The sequence below is a fragment of the Trichomycterus rosablanca genome, chromosome 10, assembly GCF_030014385.1.
Source record: "Trichomycterus rosablanca isolate fTriRos1 chromosome 10, fTriRos1.hap1, whole genome shotgun sequence".
NCBI lineage: Eukaryota > Metazoa > Chordata > Actinopteri > Siluriformes > Trichomycteridae > Trichomycterus > Trichomycterus rosablanca.
In genome coordinates, this window is record NC_085997.1 from 20,842,882 (window position 1) to 20,865,925 (window position 23,044).

At 38.8% G+C, this 23,044-nt stretch overlaps 2 protein-coding genes across 2 annotated transcripts; one reads left to right on the forward strand and one right to left on the reverse strand.

Moving 5' to 3' along the window:
• Positions 1–7,821: 7,821 nt before the first annotated feature.
• LOC134321842 (uncharacterized) lies at positions 7,822–11,219 on the reverse strand. The gene is made up of 3 exons (XM_063003679.1): positions 10,641–11,219; positions 10,334–10,432; positions 7,822–10,158 (listed from the first exon to the last, which is right to left on the reverse strand). Exons 1-3 carry the CDS (start codon positions 11,025–11,027, stop codon positions 8,023–8,025), a joined length of 2,622 nt encoding a protein of 873 aa, XP_062859749.1. The 5' UTR covers positions 11,028–11,219; the 3' UTR covers positions 7,822–8,022.
• Positions 11,220–12,323: 1,104 nt separating this feature from the next.
• LOC134321843 (uncharacterized) lies at positions 12,324–14,415 on the forward strand. The gene is made up of 6 exons (XM_063003680.1): positions 12,324–12,691; positions 12,775–12,982; positions 13,195–13,412; positions 13,495–13,648; positions 13,788–13,897; positions 13,990–14,415. The coding sequence occupies exons 1-6, from the start codon at positions 12,455–12,457 to the stop codon at positions 14,299–14,301; spliced, it is 1,239 nt and encodes a 412-aa protein (XP_062859750.1). The 5' UTR covers positions 12,324–12,454; the 3' UTR covers positions 14,302–14,415.
• Positions 14,416–23,044: the final 8,629 nt, after the last annotated feature.

Here is a 23,044-nt window from a genome sequence, read left to right on the forward strand (position 1 = left end):
GCACACTACATCAAATTGGTCTGCATGGCTGTCACCCCAGAAGGAAGCCTCTTCTGAAGTCTCTACACAAGAAAGCCCGCAAACAGTTTGCTGAAGACATGTCAACAAAGGACATGGATTACTGGAACCATGTCCTATGGTCTGATGAGACCAAGATTAATTTGTTTGGTTCAGATGGTCTCAAGCATGTGTGGCGGCAATCAGGTGAGGAGTACAAAGATAAGTGTGTCATGCCTACAGTCAAGCATGGTGGTGGGAATGCCATGGTCTGGGGCTGCATGAGTGCAGCAGGTGTTGGGGAGTTACATTTCATTGAGGGACACATGAACTCCAATATGTACTGTGAAATACTGAAGCAGAGCATGATCCCCTCCCTCCGGAAACTGGGTCGCAGGGCAGTGTTCCAGCATGATAATGACCCCAAACACACCTCTAAGACGACCACTGCTTTATTGAAGAGGCTGAGGGTAAAGGTGATGGACTGGCGAAGCATGTCTCCAAACCTAAACCCAATTGAACATCTTTGGGGCATCCTCAAGCGGAAGGTGGAGGAGCGCAAAGTCTCGAATATCCGCCAGCTCCGTGATGTCGTCATGGAGGAGTGGAAAAGCATTCCAGTGGCAACCTGTGAAGCTCTGGTAAACTCCATGCCCAGGAGAGTTAAGGCAGTTCTGGGAAATAATGGTGGCCACACAAAATATTGACACTTCAGGAACTTTCACTAAGGGGTGTACTCACTTTTGTTGCCGGTGGTTTAGACATTAATGGCTGTATATTGAGTTATTTTGAGGGAAGAATAAATTTACACTGTTATATAAGCTGCACACAGACTACTTTTCATTGTGTTAAAGTGTTATTTTGTCAGTGTTGTCCCATGAAAAGATATACTTAAATATCTGCAGAAATGTGAGGGGTGTACTCACTTTTGTGATACACTGTATATATATATATACAGTATATATATATATATATATATATATATATATATATATATATATATATATATATATATATATATATATATATATATATATAGAGAGAGAGAGAGAGAGAGAGAGAGATATAGATATGTATATATATAGATATAGATATAGATATAGATATACAGTGTATCACAAAAGTAAGTACACCCCTCACATTTCTGCAAATATTTCATTATATCTTTTCATGGGACAACACTATAGACATGAAACTTGGATATAACTTAGAGTAGTCAGTGTACAGCTTGTATAGCAGTGTAGATTTACTGTCTTCTGAAAATAACTCAACACACAGCCATTAATGTCTAAATAGCTGGCAACATAAGTGAGTACACCCCACAGTGAACATGTCCAAATTGTGCCCAAATGTGTCGTTGTCCCTCCCTGGTGTCATGTGTCAAGCTCCCAGGTGTAAATGGGGAGCAGGGCTGTTAAATTTGGTGTTTTGGGTACAATTCTCTCATTGGCCACTGGATATTCAACATGGCACCTCATGGCAAAGAACTCTCTGAGGATGTGAGAAATAGAATTGTTGCTCTCCACAAAGATGGCCTGGGCTATAAGAAGATTGCTAACACCCTGAAACTGAGCTACAGCACGGTGGCCAAGGTCATACAGCGGTTTTCCAGGACAGGTTCCACTCGGAACAGGCTTCGCCAGGGTCGACCAAAGAAGTTGAGTCCACGTGTTCGGCGTCATATCCAGAGGTTGGCTTTAAAAAATAGACACATGAGTGCTGCCAGCATTGCTGCAGAGGTTGAAGACGTGGGAGGTCAGCCTGTCAGTGCTCAGACCATACGCCGCACACTGCATCAACTCAGTCTGCATGGTCGTCATCCCAGAAGGAAGCTGACGCACAAGAAAGCCCGCAAACAGTTTGCTGAAGACAAGCAGTCCAAGAACATGGATTACTGGAATGCCCTGTGGTCTGACGAGAGCAAGATAAACTTGTTTGGCTCAGATGGTGTCCAGCATGTGTGGCGGCGCCCTGGTGAGAAGTACCAAGACAACTGTATCTTGCCTACAGTCAAGCATGGTGGTGGTAGCATCATGGTCTTGGGCTGCATGAGTGTTGCTGGCACTGGGGAGCTGCAGTTCATTGAGGGAAACATGAATTCCAACATGTACTGTGACATTCTGAAACAGAGCATGATCCCCTCCCTTCGAAAACTGGGCCTCATGGCAGTTTTCCAACAGGATAACGACCCCAAACACAACCTCCAAGATGACAACTGCCTTGCTGAGGAAGCTGAAGGTAAAGGTGATGGACTAAACCCAATTGAGCACCTGTGGCGCATCCTCAAGTGGAAGGTGGAGAAATTCAAGGTGTCTAACATCCACCAGCTCCGTGATGTCATCATGGAGGAGTGGAAGAGGATTCCAGTAGCAACCTGTGCAGCTCTGGTGAACTCCATGCCCAGGAGGGTTAAGGCAGTGCTGGACAATAATGGTGGTCACACAAAATATTGACACTTTGGGCACAATTTGGACATGTTCACTGTGGGGTGTACTCACTTATGTTGCCAGCCATTTAGACATTAATGGCTGTGTGTTGAGTTATTTTCAGAAGACAGTAAATCTACACTGCTATACAAGCTGTACACTGACTACTCTAAGTTATATCCAAGTTTTATTTCTATAGTGTTGTCCCATGAAAAGATATAATGAAATATTTGCAGAAATGTGAGGGGTGTACTCACTTTTGTGATACACTGTATATATATAAACAAGTCTACTTGAACACCTACCATACATAATACTGTAAAAAAAATTCAAGAAATCTGTCAATTCAGGGCAAGGCCAGAACCCCCTGTTACATGTGAATGACCTTCAAGCCCTGCATGACCATCAAACTCTGGTCTGATTTTATGGTCCGATAAGTCAACAATGTAATTTTTATGGTCAAAAGAGCAAGCAATATGCATGACCAAAAAGGCACTGTACATCACCTAGCTACTAACATCCACTGATGGTCTGTAACGCGTTACTTAGTAACGCGTTACTTAGTAACGCGTTACTCTAATCTGACCACATTTTTCAGTAACAAGTAATCTAACGCGTTACTATTTCCAATCCAGTAATCACATTAAAGTTACTTATCCAAGTTACTGTGCGTTACTATTTTTGTCATTTTCCTTAGTGAAAAGATATTTTTGCTTTCTTCTTGGCAGGGGCGGAGCCAGGGGTGGCCAGTGGTTGCCATGGCCACCATAAAGTAATCTTCGGCCACCCCTCTGGCCCCCCGGCACCACCGCTTTGCCGGCAATTTTTTTGCGGAAGCATTTCTGCACGCAGGAGCAGCGCACCTCAGATGAGTAGTTCTTCACCAAAACAGTGCAGTAATACACTCAACATAAATGTCAACCACCAACACAATTACAGAAGTAGTACTATTTAGTAGTATTCGTGGCGCGCTACGAGTAAAAGCATTTCAGTGTTGCCAGATTGGGCGATTATATGCCAAATTGGGCAGATTTTGTTGGAAAACAATTTAATAGCAGGTAAATAACACTTCTATTTAAAAGAAAATCTTCCGTTTTAAGAAGCTCCAGCATTGTAGAAGGCTATTAAAAGTAAAGTCAATTTTCAATGCTGATTTAGCATAATAGTGTTGGTCAGTCTGTATCATATTCTTGAAAGAAAATTAAAATTTGTTTTCCATGCATTCACACTAGCAGGTTCTGGGGTTCAATTGAGTCTCATCAGTACACACAAGTTGGCAGCCAAATGATCAAGTATTGCAAAGGAATATCTTTGAAATATTCCGCATTATATAACTAATAAAGTAACTTGTAATCTAACTTAGTTACTTTTAAAATCAAGTAATCCATAAAGTAACTAAGTTACTTTTTAAAGGAGTAATCAGTAATCAGTAATCAGATTACTTTTTCCAGGTAACTATGCCATCACTGCTAACATCCCTATGGTAAACATGGTGGTGGCAGCATCACGCTGACAGTCACACAGATTCTTGTTCAGTCTTTTGTCATGTCATGGCTGGACTACAACAACTCGTCTTTGGTGGGTCTTCCCATGTTCACCTTAATACCTCTGTAGTTAAATCAAAATGCAGCTGCCGAAATGGCTTTTAATCAACCCAAGCACTGCCACACCACCCCACTGCTGCACTTTCTTCACCATCTTGTAGCTTTTGTAGCTTTAACGTCATGTTTTAAACACTTTGGTTACATTCAAGACAGAAACGGTAGTTACTCAAGTCTTTAATGTCAAACACAGTCATGGACAAATTCGTATCTCCAATTAACCTGACTGCATGTTTTTGGACTGTGGGAGAAAACCAGAGCTCCCAGAGAAACCCGACGCAGACACAGGGAGAACATGCAAATTTCACACAGAAAGGACCCTGATCGCTCTACCTGAGAAACAAACCCGGGACCTTCTTGCTGTGAGGCGAAATTGCTACCCACCAAGCCACCCCAATTGAAAACAGTAATGATTTACAATAAACAGCCCCTAACCTACCATAGGGCACTTACAATATCAAACCCTGTTATGTGCCTCATACACTTTGGCAAGTTTTGATTTATCTACCCATCAAAACTCGAAGACACTGGTCTGAGTCACTTGCTGTCTACATAAAATCTAAAGACCCACTTAATTACTAAGTATCTAAATGGAAATCAGCTCTGCACCCACTGACATCTCTTTTATTCTAAACAATTGAATAAACAAACTCTGTTATACTTATCTTGGTTCTAACAGAGTTTCTGCAGATTCATGTTCATAGACTTGTTCTAGTGTAAGGTAAACTGCTTGAATCCAGGTGTGGAAAGATTGTAATGACATATCCAGGAAGATTTACAGCTGTAATTGCTATCAGAGGTGGCAACTACAGAACAAAGGATGAATAAAGGAGCTGGATAGTTCTGTGAATTAGAGATTTTAGTTTTTTAAAATTTTTTGAAAGCTCAGAAAAAGTTTTTACTTCTTTATTATGAGTGAACAAGTGTAAGTTGTTGGGCATAAATGGTAATTTTTAACCATGCAAAATCCAATCTGTGAGACATTGAACTGTGAAAGAGGTCAAGGGGTCTGAACACTTTCTGAATTCTATGTATAAACACACATTTTGAAGCAACTTGTGCTGCTTCTTTCTTTTTCAGGGACACCTATTTTGGCATTGCACAAATATTTAGCATTGTTAACATTTTTAGTCTTTTTGTATGTATGTGTATGTGTGAGGGGGGTGTACACATCTCAAAATGCACCCAGCAGAATCATGTCAGTGTAGAGACGTGGCCATGCTTTTAATGGATTGATTTATGGCTATTCCATTCCAGCTACAGGCTCAACTTCCACTGAGTAATCCATCTCGTAAGGTCACACCATTATGTCTCTATAATCTCCCGAGCAGCCTGATTCCGGTCCGAAACTCTTGGTTCCTGGAAGTTGCAGGAGACCTGAGCGCATCGAATAGAATGGGTTTGGCTTACAATGCCTGGGGAAATTTTACCCACCGCAAGTTTCCCCAAAAAGCAACACTGCGGAGACCTGTCTTACTTCTCTTTCACTCAATCTCCTTGTCTTGTTTCTTTACCCTCACCCTTTTCCTACCTCAGCATCTGGAAGAACAGACGGCCCTAATATGAAGACCGAGTGAGTACTACTCGCACTGGCGAACCCTAAACCTGTGGCAAATTATTTACAATCAATGCAGCATAACATGGCTGCTTAACATTCAGTTAGTGTGAATTTTGAGAGTTATTGCCTGCTGTGGTGCTGAATGTTAATGTTCTGCTGTAGGACAAGCCATTAAAACTCATTTAAGCACATTTAGAATTAGTATGAAATCATTTCAGTGTCATTCCAGCCAAGACACAATGAAAGTGTAAAATACTTGACTGTATCCCAGTGGTGTACCAGTTTGAAACTGACAATCCCCACCTGTTAAACTCACTACTATGTCTAAATTTATACATACATTGAAAATTGTCATTTATGTTCTGATTGACAGAAGACAATTTAGTCTTCAAACATATGAGGTTTTATTCCTTAATTTCTGTTACTTATATTCATCTAATATGCAGTGATAACTCTTAGGCAGAGACTACAGATAAAACAGGTAAATTAGGGTATTGCAGTCAGAAACAAGCAACCAAACAACCTTTAAGAGCCCGTGATTCTTTTTTTCCCATTTATTTATGCATTTTCTCTCATTTTTCTCCCTATTTAGTGTAGCCAATTTGCCTCCCTCTGCTGGGGATCCCTGATTGCCCTTGAGGAAGGTATATCTCATGCTCACACCTCATCTGACCCGTGCGCAGTCCTTAGCAGACCCCTCTATCTGCTAATCAAAGTCCATGCACAATGTTAGAAGACCCCACCCACATAGTCCGGTCCTCCCGCCCTAGCAGACACGGTAGCCAATTAGAGTGTGCTGCAGGCACTTCCGATTATGCCCGCTAGATGGCACCCACCGGACTGGTGGCAACGCAGAGTTTTGAACAGAGGAGTTCAGAAGCTTGGCCCCGGTGTGCTAGCAGAATATCCCACTGTGCCACCTGGGCGCCAGAGCCTATGTTTCTTAATGCAGCAGTCAGAGAAATTGTAGGAAATAATAACATCACACCAAATGTTTTGAGCCATCAGATCTGACCATAAAGGGAAGCAAGCTGAGTGTCTGTCCACTAATAAGGTAGCAAAGACATGAAAACAGTAAGCATCAAGTACATTTCTTACTTTTTTTTCCCCCAGATAATCACAAAAAAAACAAAATGTTTTTTTCTTAAAACTTTAAGAGCAGGAAACCGGAGCACCCGGAGGATACCCACGCAGACATGGGGAGAACATGCAAACTCCACACAGAAAGTACCTGAACTGCCCCACGTGGGAATCGAACCCAGGACCTTCTTGCTGTGAAGTGGCAGTGCTACCCACTGAGCCACCGTGGCACCCGCAATTCAGAGAGTGTAAGAAATAATAACATCACACCAAAAGTTTTGAGCAATCAGATCTGGTCATAAAGGGAAGCAAGCTGAGTGTCTGTCCACTAATAAGGTAGCAAAGACATGACAACTGTAAGCAGCAAGTACCTTTTTAATTTTTTTGTTCCAATCTTCATTTTGGCTAATGTGTTAGTGAGCAACGATTAGTTAACATAAAAAGTGAGTACTAAAAAAGTTTAGTTATTTATTTATGTGTTCATTTTTAATTTTTAATTTATTGCTGTAATGCAATTTAGGGTTTATATCAAACTTTTCAATTACAACATTGTTCACACAACAAGGATTAAGATGATTTATATTAATATAATAAATTAAATACTCCACTAGTAAGGGAATGTGGATATTAATCCTTGTGTGGTGTTTGGATCATTTTCAATGTTTACCAGAAGAAAAATGATGCTATTTATCATTATTGTAATCTCAGACTCCCTGCCTTTGGCTCATTTTGTGTAAAGAACATATAAAATAACATGTTTTTAATGAGTTCACACTGTTCACCCCCCAACAGTGACAACCCAGCAGTGGTGCACTGCAAATTTTTGTCTTCTTACCAAGATTTAAAATCTTACATTAGGAAATTTAAGATTGATTATCTTGTTTCAAGAGTTATTCACTAGTTTCTTACATTTGGTCCCATGGTATAGTCTTAAATTCATCATGAATGTGTCTATCTTATCTTACTTAGTCAAGAAATCTTAAATTTAGTATATTGTTGGTAAAACAAGTAAAAAATACCTTAGGAATCCATTTATACTCTTTTATTCCACAATACAAAACTAATTTCAAGATTTAGCCACACAAACTGAGTTTGATTCATACATTACATTTCTTGATTTAAGTTCAATTTCTTAATTTGAGAATAATTCACAGTTACATTTGTAAAAACATTTTTTATTGGTAAATGGAATTCATAATTAAAATTAGAAGAACAAAGTAAGCAAACCAACAAAAGATTGGCTTTGACCACTTTTCAACAGTGGAATTGGATCAGCAAAACAAACAGCCTACAACTGGCCAATACTGACCTAGCTACAGCAAACTAATGTACAGTATGAGGACATCTCACCCAGAGCTCATTATACATCCCCAGGGCCGTTCCTATGTACAAGGACATCACAGAGAGTATATTTTATTGGCACAAACACACTATCCTTAAAATTTACTGGAAAATATGAGGTGTGATCTAAAAGCTCATGCACCAATTCTGTCGCCTGGGCAATAGCAGGAACTGCAACTTCATATGCCAACAAATTGTTATCAAAATGCAATGTTTCATAACGCTGATACTCAAAAGCAACAAAAGAAGAATCTACTAAAAAGATGTCTTTCACCAGTCCAAACACAGGCAAAGTATCATTCACATCTGCAATAATCAGAGACTTCCCACTGATGTATTTATTTCCATTGAGAATTAGCCACTTCACAGAGACAACAGATTGACTGATGTCCATATTAAAAAAATCTCTAAATTTGGCCTTAACATAATCAGTATTTGAAATATCAGTAACAGGCCCCAATTCTCTCTCGGTTGCAAAAATGGGATGTTCAATGCCAATTTCATGTTGACAACATTCAAGAAATTGATTATGTTTGGCAAGTGACTTACACACATTTTTAAAATTCAACTTTGGAGCCCACTGTTTGAAATAACTGTGCTTGGCCTCAAACCGCATGCACATAGTTCTTATTAAAGGACCAAGGGATTGAATTTGACTGGGCAAATGCAACATGTAATGTTGCTTGGGTATTACATTAGTTTCGGGAAATAAATGTTTGAACTGACTAAGGTGTTCTTCAATCATAAGTTTAAGCCGTATTACTGTCTGTAAAGAAATAATAGGAGCAAGAACAATCTGTACAATTTCAATCAGCTTAACAATAAATGTAACATACTCATCGTCCAAGTCATACAGAATAAAAGGTAATACTTTTAACAGTATTAACATTTGCCCACATGATTGTTTCAATTTGTTGTCACTTGCTGTCAAAGTGCTGACACTAACAGGGCAAGGTTTATCACGTATATCAAGAGGCGAGTAAGGAAAATTCTGAATGGCTGAATTGAACACATCTAATTCTAGATTACCTGACAGTATAAGACGTTTTAACACAAGCTTCATTTCCATTGGTGCAACACCTTCAAAAATGACATGCATTATGTCCTGTGGAGTTTGCCTGATTAGGTCAAATGCAGGAACATCAATAAGTCTGCTTTTTCTATTAATTCCGTAAGTAGTTTTGAGGGAGGACTTTAAAGTATCTGTGCTTGCCTTGTCTATTTCAAGACATTGCCTAATATGCCTTTCTAGTGTTCTTCTGACAAAATTATTCTCATCAAAATATATTTGCATATCCTCAAAGGTGCATTCACAGTGTCTGCACTTGCTATAGGCAAAGCCAACCCCTTCTTTAAAGCCAGCAAGCTCATGTTGAGCAAGTGTATCTCCACATACTGCTATCACAGCTCCAAACAAGTCCATTTCACCATGTGGTGTTTCAACCTTGACACCGTTATAAAGCAGAATAAGATCTTTTATAATTCTTTGTAAAATAACATCTATACCCCATTTAGAAACATCAACAGATTTTGCAATAGCAAGGAGTCGTATTGCTGCTAACTTGGACCTAAATTTTGGATCAATATTACCTAAACTGTAGTAAACCATTAACAACTTATTTGAAGAAGTATGGGGCCCTAAAGGGTTACATATTTCAATCTCGTCTGAGTACAAAATGATCTGCAAAGCATTAGGCCTCACAGAATATAAAGGATGAGATGTAAAAAGAGACCCATCTGAAAAGTCATACAAGAATCCCTCTCTGCTTCTCTGTGGTACAGTGTTCAACATGGAGAAAATTCTGGAATTGGTCAGTAGCTGCTTTAGACTTTCAATTAGTGGTACATAGTAAAAACTTTTGTTTCTTATGGCCATAACCTTTGAACTACCTTGCTTAACCAAACAAATCTTCTGAGAGACAACTACTTCCTCTGGGCAGACTGGACTGAAGAGTTCACAAATAGTCCTATTCTGTCCATATGCTGTGGTTGAGAAAGGATCTTCGAAAGTATCAAAAGTATTCAGAACCTCATTTTGAAGCTGAGTGGTTGTCTCTGGATGTCTGTCAAAAACGCTTCTCATTCTTATCCTTAATGTATCCAAGAGAGTTGCTTGGTACTGTTGCACCCCTCCAATGACTCTGTTGACGGTCCTCTGTGAAAAGTCATAAATTGGGCTTAATTTTTACTAATATAATGTCATGACATCACAGAATTAAATGCAACACATTCTGATGCATTAGAATTAGCCTACTTTACAATTAGGCTATCAGTTTATCAATTATTATTACATTCACTCTTTCTACATGCACTTTTTAAGCAAAACTGACCTGTGACAGATGGCATTCTTCCCGGACACTGATTGCAAAAGCTGCCGCAGACTTGCCAATATCCGGTTCGGTTACAGATGTTCCAGCTCCATTATTTTCCTTTCATGAATAAAATCGAATATCTCAGTCATAACAAATGCACTCAAATCCATAATACAAATTAAATTTCAAATTAGGTTTCATAGCCTACAATACATTTTATAGCATACATTTTGACTGTCTTCTCCTCACTTCACCATACAGAAATCATAAATCTGCCTCATGGATTAAAATTAACTTAAAAAAATTAACTTAAATCAAAACTTACCTGAATACAAGAATGGGAATCAGGAGGAGTTTCCATACAAGTTTCAATTTGACTGCCGTGTGACTGTTCCTCCACAAAGTACGTTCTTGCAGGAGTAGCGGCTTCAGAAAAAATAGATGCACCAAAGTTCTCTGACCCAAGTGCAGCTGAAGTAGGTGTTGTCCCCCATGCCATTGGTGGGCATCCGGTCGCCAAATACAAAGGGTGTGTTCGTTTAAGATGGCGATAAAATGAGTTGTAAACTCTAAAATCTTGTTCACAACCATCAATTCCACACAGAACCCAAAAATCTTGACTACGGCTATGCGTGACATTTATGTGGCTGAGGAGCGATTTTATACTTAACGCAACAAAAACGAAACAGATCATACACCGCCACACTGCCATGATTCACTCCAGTAGTCTTTAGTAGGCTCGTTTTGGTGCTTGTCTGTGGGCTTGGTTACACCTGTGCCTCCTATTTGCTAACCAGAAATATGAATTCCCTTCAAGACTTTTTTACAACAACTTATGTCGTACAATTTTGTATATGAGAAAATATTTGCACATGCTGCTCACGCCTCTGCTCTATGACCTGCTCTCCGCTCACCGTCACATCAAAATGACGTCAGATATATAAATTGAAGAGATTTGGCGCCTGATACATTTTGGGAAAAAGCAGCAGTGTTCAACAGAAGCCGTCTGAAAAGTGCACTTCGGGGTAAGCACGGATTTAACATTATGTTCACGATATATTTGGTATAGTATATTGTATGTTACAGCATTGTATACATTTGTTCCGATATTATTTAATATTTTTAATATTTTACCTGCTCTCCTAGCTTGCAGACTGAGGAGCTTAACGTTATTATCGAAAACTAGTCATAGTCAGCAAGTCTACACTACTAAGCTAGATGTTTTTGCTAGGTAGCATTAGCTAACTTATCTATATGTTTTGTCCTCAGATATCGGCTCACATTTGAGAACAGCGATAGAGAGAAAAGCCACTTTCTTCGGTATGGATGATTTAGACGAGACTACACTGTCGGTGCTACGGGGTAAGTTGTGTTTAAACTAGACTATTTCAAAGCATGGTGTCAGTTTGTACATTAATGGAATCATGTGCAGATGGAGAAACACCAAGTTCACAAGCTAACACGTTAGCATTTCAGAAAAGTGTTGGATAAACCTAAATTAAATAGTTGGCAATTCTAAGAAATTCCTGTTAAGTTAGGGGTTATTTGCTGATCAGAATGGACGATGTGTTAGAATTATTCGTGCATTCATCTCGTTTTGTATGTATTTTAAAACGATGTTTGCCGGGTTTTTTTTTTCAGTTAGTCTAGTCATGCTGCTAGCAAATATCCATAGATATGTACAGTTGTAGGCTATGTTTCAATGAAAAATTCGTACCAAAACATATGTGATGTGATACTAATGCCAGGCGTTTTTAAAGCTGCAAATATTGATGAGGAGGTTCTGAAAACCCTAAGTCGGGAAGATTTGAAAGACCTCTTTCCTGGACCAGAGAATTTTCTGAAGAGGAAGAAATTATGGGACATGATTGGTCCAAAGGTAATGCGTCTGTGGAGGAACTCAGGAGGTTTATGGAAAGCATAAAATTTGATTTTATTTTAAAGAATGTTTTGTGGGTGTTGTAATTCGTATAGGATGGTGATCCTGATCAAAACTGAGGAAGTGGGAATGTGTCAGCTACCTGTGCAGTGTTGACAAGCCAGCCTCAGACCTCTACCCCTGTTCATGAAATCACAGCCAAAACGGTGAAACTGCCAGACCCACCAGAGTATGTAGTGTACACTGACTCAGAGTTGGACATGGTGCGCAGCCAGTATTTTGATTTGCTCCGCAATGGAAAGGAAAAAGTTTGCAAGATGTCAAAGGAGCTAAGTTGTAGGCTCATCAGAAACACAATCACCAGCATGGTTGCCATCCTGCGTGCTAGTCCTCTGGGAAAAGAGGAAAGATACCCCTCAAAACTTGAGCTGAGAGCAATGTCACAGAAGATCGTTGACTATTACCCTATGCTACGTGACACTTCAGATCTGCCATATGTAAGTTATTTTGCATCTAAACCATTTAAGGGCTTGGTGGATGACATGGCAGCTTAACGTAGCTTAACTTTCCTTTGCCACAGCTGACGATTTACTCTAAAATGTATAAACGACTGCAAAATATGAAGTCTCCAAGAAAGAGGCAGGGCCCAAAGCCACAAAGAGGGTCTGCAAAGAGATCACTCTTTGAAACAAGTACAGAAGAAGAAGGTACTGCAAGTTCTTCAGCTTCAACTGCTTCAACTGTCATTCTTCCAGAGAGCGATGTCAGCAATGATGACTTAAGTCCAGGTAATACTGCATTTGGTATTGTTTGTTTTTATTTTGTGCGTGTGTGTTTTCCCTTGGATTTATATTTTTGTTAAAGAGCTTACCTTTACACTGGCACTTTGAATATTTACCCATGAGTTTTATTTATTTATTTATTTTCCCTGTTCTTTGGCTGATCAAGAAAATATATTTAGAAATTATTAAACTGTCTGAACTCTACTGTTGTATTTTAGAACATCAGGACAGTCTGAAAATGCAGGCAAGGCACTACAAAACACTCTTCAATATGTACAGCAAACCCAACTCAAAACCCAACCCAAGTGATGTTGCTCAAATTTTGGACCTTGAGTTTGATGGAAGGCGGGCCTTCATTGACTCAAGTGTGTTGAAGGAGGAAGACAGGATTGCGAAGATATTTGAAGCATATCCATGTTTCAAAGACCCTCAAAATGTAAGTTTCATATCTCACCCTTTTTGTGTGCTTGTTTCTGTATAATGATATCAGCTGCACTAAATGCACAATTTTATCCTAGGCAATGGATGAGCTGCGTCGCATCTTGGGTGGCACCAACCCCAAATACATTGATGAAACAAAGAAAAGATGGGAAAACTTCTGTGCCAATGTCCAGTTCTATGGTGTGTGGAAGAAAGTCCTGAAACCCCCTATACCCTTGAATATGCATGATGGTATGTTGCAGTTTTATTCCAAATCTGAACCCTGCAAAACTACTGTAATCCTTCAGCTTCCAATTTGTGTCTGCAGGACCTCTGATACACAGGTGTTTTTAATTATTTAAAATAATTTATCTAATTATGCCTCTTCCAGCGGATTTCACCATTGCCATTTTGACTGGTCTCCCATCACTATTTCCCTCACCAACTTCGCCACCAAAACGGCTCGGGAATCCCAGTGAAGCACTATTGCATGTCCTTCAGGTGAGGTTATTGTGCATTTCAGTTACTATATTGATTTTTCTCTTAACGTCTTCAGACATTTACAATTGTTTTCTTTTTCTTTTAAATTAAAGGCAAGGGAGGATCCATCGCTTTACTTGGAGAAGCGTCCTCTCACCAGTCCAGTGTTACTGTTTGATGGAAAGGTCTGCATCCTTGCCATGGGAAACGTACCTGTAAGCACCATACCAAAGGAGGAGTTCTTTGATGGGATGTTGATGTTAATGGCATACTACTACACGATGCACCTGATGTACCCAAAATGTGTTGCAACCCTCCTCTCGGTCATTCAAACTGAGGTACTGTGTGATGCGATCCATGATCGAGATGCTACAGGTGCATATAAGAGGGCAATGGTGGAGTGGAAATCATTTATTGAGAAGTAGTTGCACATGGCCTGTTTTTTTTTTTGTTTACTAGTGGGGAAACTCATGTTCAAATGCAGTTGTTCACTGTCTATTTAAACCCCCCTCCTCTCCCATGTCTCTCTCTGTCAATCTTTTTCTTTCCCTCTTCCTCACACATTCTTTCTCTCTACTCTCTCACACTCACTCCTCCCTCACCTACCCACAAACAAGTGGTTTAATAATCAAGCATTCACAAAGTGGAAATCCTTTACTAAGATGTAGTTGCATAACTTGGTCTATCTTGCTGTTTGCTCAGTATACTGAGATGTATCTTCATTCCATGTTCTTGGGAAGTTGACTGTACTAGTGGTAAGGTGATGTTGTGCAGTTGTTCACTGTCAATTGCTGCAAAGTACTGTGTACTTCAATTGTTTAGTGTGTATTAAACAAGTGTTTGATAGTTTTACAGTACTGTCAATAAATGTTGACAGAATTTTCACTTGTTTTGGTGGTGATTTACTTATGGGTTTCCTGTTTTAATATTTAATATGTAAGATATGTAAGACATTAATATGTAAGATTAAAACCTAGTTTCAAGTCAAATGTGGTTTTTAAGAGTACCTGTTTCAAGATGAGACAACTTGTTTCAAGTAGTCATACTACCCTAGTACTAAGTATTTTACACTTAAATTTGAAAACCTATATTAAGAATTCCAAAAACTAAATAAGTATTATTTGCTCATATTCAGAATATTATACTTGTTACTGTGGTCTAGCAAATCTGTTTTCAAGTAATTTTATCTAAAAATGAGTATTTTTGACTTATTTTAAGCTCTTGGTAGCCGGTCAGAGCAATCTAATTTCAAGACTTGAACAAACTTATTTTGAGAATTCTTGTCAAGTAAAATTATCTTGCTGCATGGACAGATAATTTGGCTAGTATTGATTAACTTTATGCTTGAATTAAGTTTTTTTTTCTTATATTTCAACTAGCCTTTTTTACAGTGTGGGGTTTTAACCAGTGACCTTTTGATTAGTACCTTAACCACTAGTCTACAACTGCCAGACAAACAGACAGACAAACAGACAGACAGAAAAATAACCGACAGACAGGAAGGCAGGCAGTCAGAGAGACAGACATACAAAAAGACATACTGATACAGACAGAGACACAGACAGAGACACAGACAGAGACACAGACAGAGACACAGACAGAGACACAGACACAGACACAGACAGAGCATACATCAATTTTATTTAATAGTATTGATTTAAAAACACATCTGTTTAGAAACTACACACCCGTGTCTAACCATTACAGGGCATGAAGTAAAGCTTTTCATTTATTCATTTATTTTTCATGTTTTAGCACCTTTTTATCCTATGCAGGGTTGTGGCAGGTCTGGTTTTCCTGGAATCACTGGGTGCAATGCAGTAACACACCTCAGACAGGATGCCAATCCATCATGAGGCTTGCCTGCATGTAGATGCACTGTTAATGCATTTTTTAACACTTGAAGCATATTTATATCACTAATTGATAGAGAAGCAAACAAGGTGTTTGAAACAACACAAAATGTGTTAAATATTTCAGTGGAAACACAACATGCATAATAGTGCCATAAGAGATCAGATATTTCATCTGTTTGATAAAGCGAGTGAGAAATGTTCACATAGTTCACATTGCAGCTATGGCATCTCATCTTTATTGTAAACTATAATGATAGTACAGTGACAAATGACTGTTGACATGGATAATGGTTGTTAGAAAATGTAATTTCATAACTGACTATGATAAATACATAAACATTTTATAAAGGCGTAAACAGTTCAAAACCCTTGTAGTTTAGTAACAGATCAAAACAGATCTGTTAATAAAACAGATCAAACATTCTTATACACCCCTACACTTTTTTGATTTTATCACAATGCATTTATCACAAGCAGCCAGTAAAGTGAATATGTACCATGAGCTGTTTCCAGGAGTCTCAAAGGACTGAGCAAAAGTCACAGCCAGAAGAGCACACAGATAGAAACAGGAGATGCTGTCTAACTGCTTAAGATCAGATACGATATATAAAAAGAAATATTGACCAATGGGACACAATATCTACAAAGGATTGGGAAACATCACTATGATCAAAATGAATGGACAGAAAGACAAAATCCACTAGCCATTGCAGCGTAGGAAATACCAAAGCAGCCAGCAAATTTTTTTTGTGTCCATCACTTTTTATAATGAATTAAAAAAATTAAGGGTACAAATCAGTATATGAATATTTTTATTCCTAAATTTATCCTCAGTAAAGACTTAATTCTGGTTAGAATCACAGTAGATCTAGGTTTGAACTGGATTATTTGCACAAATAAGCAGCTACTTTGGTATTATTGTGATACGGTTAAAGTAGATTAGGTAGATCTAGTAAAGCACATTCTGTACATGTTCTTGTACAGTACATACAGTAGACCCTTGAGTTAAAACGGTTTACCGTACAAACATTTCGGGTTACGAAAGATCTTTTTCAACTTAACGTACGAACACATTTCGGATTACGAACCGAAATTCGCGAAACACGTGACATCACGAACAAGTTGCCTCCGAGCGTCTCTCTCTCTGTGTATATACAGTGAGTGAACATTCGCTCAGCAGACGGTGTTTATCCAGTGTTTTCAATATTAAAATGTCCCCAATTAAGGTGCAGAGAGAGCGCAGAGCTAAGAAAATGAAAAAAATCCATTACATTTGTTGTTGTATAATTACTCCTGCCAGTAGCTGTCACTGTGTATCAGACAGAGGGGACAGTAAGTGTGAGAGAAGAAGGAATTCGGCTGAGTAAAGTATTCTTTCGTGCAATTACACCTACAAAATACTATACTATTGAAATAAAGAAGGAAATAATAGAGAAATATGAGAGTTATTATTGTTTCTGGTAGATACATTTTATATAAAAAGAAGGAATGTATTATGGTGTATGTGATGGTGTAGTATGGTGTATGAAATGTGATGTGTGTTTATGTACAGTAGTACTGTGTATTGTTGTTTATTATTGTTTATTACAGTAATGTCTATTCTATAATTTAAGGGAAATATACTTGTATTTATAACAAAAAGACCATTTAAGACATTAGAGAGGTTAGGTAAGGGGGTGGTTTGGGAGGTCTGGCACAGATTAATTCTATTTACATTATTTCTAATAGGAAAAATAGGTTTAATTAACGAACATTTTGACTTAAGAACAGCCCTTTGGAACCAATTAAATTCGTAAGTCAAGGGTCTACTGTATATATACAGTGTATCACAAAAGTGAGTACACCCCTCACATTTCTGCAAATATTTCATTATATCTTTTCATGGGACAACACTATAGACATGAAACTTGGACATAATTTAGAGTAGTCAGTGTACAACTTGTATAGCAGTGTAGATTTACTGTCTTCTGAAAATAACTCAACACACAGCCATTAATGTCTAAATAGCTGCAACATAAGTGAGTACACCCCACAGTGAACATGTCCAAATTGTGCCCAAATGTGTCGTTGTCCCTCCCTGGTGTCATGTGTCAAGGTTCCAGGTGTAAATGGGGAGCAGGGCTGTTAAATTTGGTGTTTTGGGTACAATTCTCTCATACTGGCCACTGGATATTCAACATGGCACCTCATGGCAAAGAACTCTCTGAGGATGTGAGAAATAGAATTGTTGCTCTCCACAAAGATGGCCTGGGCTATAAGAAGATTGCTAACACCCTGAAACTGAGCTACAGCATGGTGGCCAAGGTCATACAGCGGTTTTCCAGGACAGGTTCCACTCGGAACAGGCTTCGCCAGGGTCGACCAAAGAAGTTGAGTCCACGTGTTCGGCGTCATATCCAGAGGTTGGCTTTAAAAAATAGACACATGAGTGCTGCCAGCATTGCTGCAGAGGTTGAAGACGTGGGAGGTCAGCCTGTCAGTGCTCAGACCATACGCCGCACACTGCATCAACTCGGTCTGCATGGTCGTCATCCCAGAAGGAAGCTGACGCACAAGAAAGCCCGCAAACAGTTTGCTGAAGACAAGCAGTCCAAGAACATGGATTACTGGAATGCCCTGTGGTCTGACGAGACCAAGATAAACTTGTTTGGCTCAGATGGTGTCCAGCATGTGTGGCGGCGCCCTGGTGAGAAGTACCAAGACAACTGTATCTTGCCTACAGTCAAGCATGGTGGTGGTAGCATCATGGTCTTGGGCTGCATGAGTTTTGCTTGCACTGGGGAGCTGCAGTTCATTGAGGGAAACATGAATTCCAACATGTACTGTGACATTCTGAAACAGAGCATGATCCCCTCCCTTCGAAAACTGGGCCTCATGGCAGTTTTCCAACAGGATAACGACCCCAAACACAACCTCCAAGATGACAACTGCCTTGCTGAGGAAGCTGAAGGTAAAGGAGATGGACTAAACCCAATTGAGCACCTCTGGCGCATCCTCAAGTGGAAGGTGGAGGAGTTCAAGGTGTCTAACATCCACCAGCTCCGTGATGTCATCATGGAGGAGTGGAAGAGGATTTCAGTAGCAACCTGTGCAGCTCTGGTGAATTCCATGCCCAGGAGGGTTAAGGCAGTGCTGGATAATAATGGTGGTCACACAAAATATTGACACTTTGGGCACAATTTGGACATGTTCACTGTGGGGTGTACTCACTTATGTTGCCAGCCATTTAGACATTAATGGCTGTGTGTTGAGTTATTTTCAGAAGACAGTAAATCTACACTGCTATACAAGCTGTACACTGACTACTCTAAGTTATATCCAAGTTTCATGTCTATAGTGTTGTCCCATGAAAAGATATAATAAAATATTTGCAGAAATGTGAGGGGTGTACTCACTTTTGTGATACACTGTATATATTTTTTTATTATTAATTTATTAGGATTTTAACGTCGTGTTTTACACACTTTGGTTACATTCATGACAGAACAGGTAGTTACTCATTACACAAGATTCATCAGTTCACAAGTTTAATGTCAAACACAGTCACGGACAATTTTGTATCTCCAATTCACCTCACTTGCATGTTTTTGGACTGTGAAAGGAAACCCACACAGACACGGGGAGAACATGCAAACTCCACACAGAAAGGACCCAGACCGTCCCACCTTGGGATCGAACACACAGGACCACACACACAGTCAACTTAAATACATACAACTACATACACAATCAACACAGACTCTGGACTCTGACAACTTAAATACACACAACTACTGTATTGTACTACTGTGACTGTATTACTTGCATCTTTGCACAATATTGCTATTTGCACAAGTTTTTGCATTTTCGCATCTTTGCGATTTTTATATCTCTGCTGATATAAATACCCTACGCTGCTAACTGTATATCAATATGAAAATGTTTTCTACCTCACCTATCATTTACTTAGTACCAGGTATTGACCAACACGTGTCTCTAGTCTTGTCTCCCTTAATTACTTTTTAGATTAGAAATGTCTTTTTGTATTAATTTTAGGCCTTTTTTGTATTTATTGTACTGTTGTTTATCTGTACTGTGTATTGTATTGTCTTGCACTTTTGTTCTATGTTGCACCCTGGTCCTGCATGGAGGAACGTTGTTTCATTTCAATATGTACTTGTATATAGCTAAAATGACAATAAAGCCTCTCCCTCTCCCTTCTTGCTGTGAGGTGACAGTGCAACCCACTGAGCCACCATGCCGCCCGGCCACTAATGTAACAAGAGACAAATAAGTAGCATTTTTTTCCTCAAGTATTAATGTAAGATTATATGTGGGTTAACATGCTAATACTATGGTAGGACGTTTTAATAGTTTATCAATGTATTATGTTCACAAAATGACAGCAGTTGTAACAATAAAATAGAATATTATACAAATGATCTTTAAATTGTCTGACGGTCCTGCAACTATACCTTAGACCTCATGTTCTGTTTGGGGTTCCTGAGACCCTGGATCATCTGTAACAGCTCATAAAATATCCTAAGCCTTTTTATTCAGCTTCATAATTCATCCTAATTTATTAAAAACTGCAAACAAACAGTATTTTATAATGATACTGTCCCAAACACCCTGTAATTTTTACACCTCTGTTAGGAGTCTCAGAGAGCCCAGCTAGAATACATGATTAGAATGTTCATGTTTTCAGTTTCTGACTGGTGTTGAGAGTAGAGCTGACTCTTATGCAGCTTTGCAAAATCTCTCACCTCTCTCTAACTTTAGTTAATTTTGAATTGAGTGTATTTTTTTTTTACTCTTGTTTTACACTAACAAGGCAGTAAAGTCAGTGTCAACAGAATACATGGTTTAAATAATTTAAATTAGTATTAATGTGGTACCTTAATAAAAACTAATTACATCTTTTTATTTATTAATCACAGACTCCTCACACCCTGGACACAAACTTTTTAACCTCCTACCCTCTGGCAGGTGCTACAGAGCCCTGCACACTAAATCAAACAGACACTGTAACAGTTTTTTTCCAAATGCCATCAAACTCATTAATAACTAAAACTGAACTGCTGTTTACTGTTGTTTACATGCCACACTGCACTTTATACATGCTGTACAATACTGTAACTGCATCTTACCTTACTTTACTATTTATCTTATGCTTTTTTTATATTTTCTGTACATATGCAAATTCTGCTGAACATGTACATTTGTACATTGTCTACATATAGTATTGTCTGTATATTGTCTTGTTTGTAAATTGTAGAGAGCTAACAACAGCCGGAAACAAATTCCTTGTGTGTGTAAACATACTTGGCGAATAAAGCTGATTCTGATTTATTTTATTCACAAGTTCATATTAGGGACAAGACTTCTCACTCACTCTCTCACACAGTTTATATTCACCTCTATTCTTCTTTAATACGCATAAGTATCCCCTCCATCTCATCTCACAGCTTGAGGATTTTTAGAAGTTTTTATTCATAGCACTTCCCTTTATTCCCCTGAAGTATGATATTAAATTATCACCTTTGTTTTTATGTTTCCACTGTTTTTCTACAAATCCCACCCTATTTACAGTTTTATTATATTTATTTCAATGCGCCACATGATTAAGCCTCTAGGTCAGGGGTGTCAAACTCAAGGCCCGCGGGCCAGATCCGGCCCGCCGCGTCATTTGATCCGGCCCGCGAGAGCTTAAACGTATGATTGTTGTGATGGTTCGAGTCGTTACAGAGACGAGCTTATAATTTAATGCGCTCCTGCGCCTTTAAGAGACAACGTGACATCGTAGTCATGGCAACTAACTTTAACCTTCGCTAAGAAGCCATGTGACTTTTACGGCAAAAGAACGTGGGGTAGCGTAGTCAGTAATGTAAACAATAATAAATAAATACAAATAATTATATTGCAATATAATACCCAAGCATTGTCTGTAAGTACTGTAGTGGCGTTTATATTCTCAGTTGTTAGTAAATGTTTAGTGAGTATATCACAGCATTTTAGTTACAAATTTACCATAATTAAATACTGTTGTTACCGTTACTATAGCAATTAGTATCTTTACACACAATTTTAACTCGTTATTTTACGTTTGGGTAAATCTTATATTGTACCAGATGTAACACTTAACTACAGCTGTGTGCTTTTACTGTATTAGGTTCTTTATTGTTTTTATTGTTTGTATTTTTACTTCATTTTGATGCACACAGTGTATCACACAGCTGGGAAGCAAATAAACCGACTGTATTTTGAAGGGAGCTGGCTGGCTGTCTGTCTGTCTGTCTGTCTGTCTGTCTGTCTGTCTGTCTGTCTGTCTGTCTGTCTGTCTGTCTGTCTGTCTGCCTGTCTGCCTGTCTGTCTGCCTGTCTGTCTGCCTGCCTGCCTGTCTGTCTGTCTGTCTGCCTGTCTGCCTGCCTGTCTGTCTGTCTGTCTGTCTGTCTGTCTGTCTAGCTGAGAAAGGGGGATAAACTATTAGTGAGGGCAGAATGATTGTCTTAAAAATACACTGTAAAATCCTAAATAAACTGCATCTTTCAAAATGCAGGCTGATTTTGTGACCTGCAAAGTGACACAGCCCGCCAGTAGATTATGTTACACATATTTACACATGATCCTAAAATGTACAAGAAGATAAGTAAGAAAATTAAGCATAAGGAGGAAATTTAATGAAAGTGAAAACAAGTTTGTGCTTCAGAAAGAAAAACCGGTGCGTCTCTTGTGTTATGAGGCCGTGTCTGTGGTAAAGTAGAACAATATAAATGCAGAATTCAGCCTCCAAGAAAAACAGCAATGTGACTGCAATCACAGCAGGATACGTTACAATCGGCCCTTTGAGGGCCACCATAATGCTGATGTGGCCCTCGGTGAAAATGAGTTTGACACCCCTGCTCTAGGTGATTCTCCAGTGGCTTCAAGTCTTACTTGGTGTTAGGGAAAAAAAAAATAAACAATGAAAAAAGATCACAAATGTTTGTGCTGTCAATCCATTTTGAATACAAAACTATCTTTGGGAATTAGAATCATGTCTCTTGACATTTTAGTTCATCGTCAATTTTGAGCCCTGGCGATGATGAAAATTGTATGCAAGAGCCTAGAAAGTATTTCATACACTCTAAATATAATTTAATTTAGCAAATAGAGATTGAGATTTAAAAAAATTTACTACCCAAATGTTTGTCTTAAGCACACTTATATTATAGTGAGCCATATATTGGCATTTAAGTAAAAATTCCAGGGTATTTGCTTACAAATCATGTTATTTAGTTTGTGCATATCATTAACTCCTATATTCCATATTCAGTTAGTGCACATGTGGACT

Coding starts and splice junctions, on each gene's coding strand:
- LOC134321842 (XM_063003679.1), bottom strand. CDS start 11,027: ATGGCAGTGTGGCGGTGTATGATCTGTTTCGTTTTTGTTGCGTTAAGT. Junction 10,433..10,640: donor ATTCCCATTCTTGTATTCAG/GTAAGTTTTGAT, acceptor TATTCATGAAAG/GAAAATAATGGAGCTGGAAC. Junction 10,159..10,333: donor AAGAATGCCATCTGTCACAG/GTCAGTTTTGCT, acceptor GACTTTTCACAG/AGGACCGTCAACAGAGTCAT.
- LOC134321843 (XM_063003680.1), top strand. CDS start 12,455: ATGGTGCGCAGCCAGTATTTTGATTTGCTCCGCAATGGAAAGGAAAAA. Junction 13,413..13,494: donor GTTTCAAAGACCCTCAAAAT/GTAAGTTTCATA, acceptor ATTTTATCCTAG/GCAATGGATGAGCTGCGTCG. Junction 13,649..13,787: donor ACCCTTGAATATGCATGATG/GTATGTTGCAGT, acceptor TGCCTCTTCCAG/CGGATTTCACCATTGCCATT.